The sequence below is a fragment of the Sinocyclocheilus rhinocerous genome, unplaced genomic scaffold (assembly GCF_001515625.1).
Source record: "Sinocyclocheilus rhinocerous isolate Xijiao unplaced genomic scaffold, SAMN03320098_v1.1 scaffold711, whole genome shotgun sequence".
NCBI lineage: Eukaryota > Metazoa > Chordata > Actinopteri > Cypriniformes > Cyprinidae > Sinocyclocheilus > Sinocyclocheilus rhinocerous.
In genome coordinates, this window is record NW_015641018.1 from 2988947 (window position 1) to 2992252 (window position 3306).

Here is a 3306-nt window from a genome sequence, read left to right on the forward strand (position 1 = left end):
CTCACACACACACACACACACACACACACACATACACACATACACACACACACACACACACACACACATCTGCTTGCTCTTTTGATCCAGGATTTTTGCTATCTTAAATTTCTTTAAAGCCTAACATTAAAAAAATTAATAGAAAAATGCAATTAAAAACCATTCATGCTCATGTAAACATATCAAGAACTTTTAAATAAGGCATTTAGCCACAGCATTTTAAGCCCTCTCTCTCTGTCTCTGTGTGACACATTCTCATGTATAAGGTGCAGCCTCCAGCGCATAACATCTACTCAGCGTAATAGGCAGAGATTGGAAGGTGGAGGGGCCAGAGAGGAGAGATACTGAGAATGAAACAGCAAAACACAGCGAGAGAGAGAGAGAGGGTAGGAGAGAAAAAGGGAGGGAAAAGAGTCTAATGACAGCTAGAGAGGCATTCTGAGGAACCCCTCACTTTTACAAGAGGTTTGGACACTGAATGACTTTTTGTGGCCGTTTTCAACTTTCACTTTTGGGGTCTTTTTTTTCAGTTTAAGGCTAGATGATCTACGGGTCTTTTCATTGACTTTTATTGGCGCAACTGGAAATAGTTTTTCGTTCCAGTGGCGAAATTCTTGCACAGTGGGCTGTCATCTGGCATCAGGTGGACAAGATGAGAGCAGCGTGGAGCGTCTTCTTTCTTCTTTCTGTCTGTCTGCAGCTGGCATATGGTAAAGTCTGACCTTCAGTTTAACTTTACAAGAAACTCGCTGCAGTTACACAATACCCGATTTCCTGTTTATGTATTGATGCAGTGTGAATGAGGGGGTGAGAGCAGCTCAGGGGCTGTTTTGCCACAACAAAAAGACCCCAAAAAAACTGTAACTATAAAAATAATGTTTATAATAATAATAATAATAATACCATCTCTCTCTCTCTCTTTCGGCTTATTCCCTTTATCAGGGGTCAGTACTATATATACTATAATAATAATAATATACAATAAAAATAATACTATATATATATAATAACAATTAATATTAATTATAATTTTGATTATAATACTAAAATTAAAATAACTATTATTTTAAATAATAATAAACAGCATGTTCTGCATGTTACAAAATGATTACTTTGGAAACAGCTTTTATCCTATTTTCATGCTGTAGAGAAGATTTAACCAGCGCTGTGGAAACTTAGCTTTTTTTATCCTCTCACCAGTGTTTTCCAGCACTCCAGCTCGTGCCCATGCGGAAGAAAGACTCCTCCAGTCTTTGTTTAGCAACTACAACAAGCTCTCTCGTCCAGTAGCCAACATCTCAGATGTGGTTCTGGTCCACTTTGGCCTGTCCATTGCTCAGCTCATTGATGTGGTGAGTCTCAGATGCACTCCAGCACAGCAACATCCTAATTTTACAAAACAAAAAAAAAACTTTTATGGACGGAGAACGATGCTGTATTTTTCTTTAAAAATTATTCTTTAAAAATAAAAAAGTAGGCTCACTGTAGAGTTACCCACCTCTCTTATTACCCTCTTCTGCATGGATGTCATATTTTGTTTCATTATAAACCAGGATGAGAAGAATCAGATGATGACCACAAACGTCTGGGTGAAGCAGGTAGGTTTTCATCAAAAAACAGCCCATAATTGGGCATTAATGAGATTTTTAATTGGAACTGAGCTCTTGTTGCTTCACTCTCCACCCCTGTCATACCTGCTGGTTGTGAGCGGTGATGAGCGCACATGTTTCCCTGCAGGAGTGGAACGATTACAAGCTGCGCTGGAACCCAGAGGAGTATGAGAATGTCACCTCCATCAGGATCCCCTCCGAGATCATCTGGAGACCAGATATCGTGCTCTATAACAAGTGCGTAAGGCTTTTAACAATCCGGAATTCAGCCAAATCCATTTCTTAAAAATCTACATCTTCAAACACTGTTAACCTCCTGCAGTTCCAGCATTGTAAGGTGTTCACGCTGTTCTGTTTGGCAAACTGCACTTTGGGTACCTGTTAACGGTTAACTCTTTTCCTCAAGGTGATGTTGTGCTTCTACAGAGGAAGCGGGTGCATAATATTTGTACTCTTTAATCCCCCTTTAATCTTAATTCTGTATGTCTTCTGTTCATGTAGTGCTAACTAGAAGATATGGGAATTAGACTGTGAGGGCTGATAGGAGATATCTGTGCTGCCTTTATAAGATACCCGGTTGAAGTGAATGAAATTACAGACAGTTCAGAAAAAGGTGCATTGTGTGTGTGTTTTGCAGTAAATTAAATATTAGGTTTTAAAGAAAATCCATTTTATTCATACATTACAATTACTGATCAGAAATGCGGTATAATTGGTTGCCTGTTTTAGAAATGTACTTTTAACGTTCTTTGACAAATCTACAAAATTAGCATAAGGTAATGTAAAGTAAGGATTTTTTTTAACCTTGATGTTACACTGACTTCAAAAAACTACTAAAATTATTAGCCTACTTTCAGCAGCTTAATCTATTTTGATCACAAAATTGAAAATTCTGTCATTGTTTACCTGGTATCGTTCCACGTCTGTTTGATTCATTCGAGTTTGCAGTCTGGATTGAATGACATCAACATGAGAGAAAAAACACAGCGTGACACAAAAAAATGACAAGAAAATAAGCCTTTCGTTCACGCAGTCCGATTCCAACAAATGACTCTGAGTCGGTTCTCTTACAGAATCTTTCAAAAAGACTCACGAAATCAGTACAGTCATGGCCAAAAGTTTTGGCAGTGACATCAATTTTGTGTTTTGCAAAGTTTGCTGCTTCAGTATTTGTAGATTATTTTTCCACATGTTTCTATGGTATACTGAAAAACAATGATAGGCATATCAAGTTTTAAAGGCTTTTAATGGCAAAAAATATAACGAGTCAATATTTACAGTGTTGACCCTTGTTCTTCATAACCTCTGCAATTCGCTCTGGCATGCTGGATATTATATTCTGGGCCAAATCCTGACTGATAGCGATTCATTCTTGCCTTATTAGTTCTCGGAGTTGATCACAATTTGTGGGCTTCTGCTTGTCCACTCGCCTTTTGAAAACTGACCACAGGTTCTCTATGGGACTGAGATCCGGGGAGTTGCCTGGCCATTCTTTATTCCTGGCAGTGTTTTTGATCAGAATTATGAGAGAGCTCACTCCCTTGGTTGAAAAACAACCCCACACATGGATGGTCTCAGGATGCTTCACTGTTGGCACAACACAGGACTCATGGTAGCGTTCACCTTTTCTCCGAACAATCGAATTTTCAGATGTCCCAAACAGTCGGAAGGGAGCTTCATCAGAGAAAATAACTTT

At 38.6% G+C, this 3306-nt stretch overlaps 1 protein-coding gene across 1 annotated transcript in view; it reads left to right on the forward strand.

The window, feature by feature from the left end:
• Positions 1-652: 652 nt before the first annotated feature.
• Positions 653-3306, forward strand: part of LOC107753893 (neuronal acetylcholine receptor subunit alpha-2-like) — an 8277-nt gene continuing 5623 nt past the window's right edge. The window contains exons 1-4 of the mRNA XM_016570163.1: positions 653-710; positions 1201-1352; positions 1554-1598; positions 1738-1847. Of these exons, the coding sequence (XP_016425649.1) occupies positions 653-710; positions 1201-1352; positions 1554-1598; positions 1738-1847 (365 nt within the window). The remainder of the gene's footprint in view (positions 711-1200; positions 1353-1553; positions 1599-1737; positions 1848-3306) is intronic.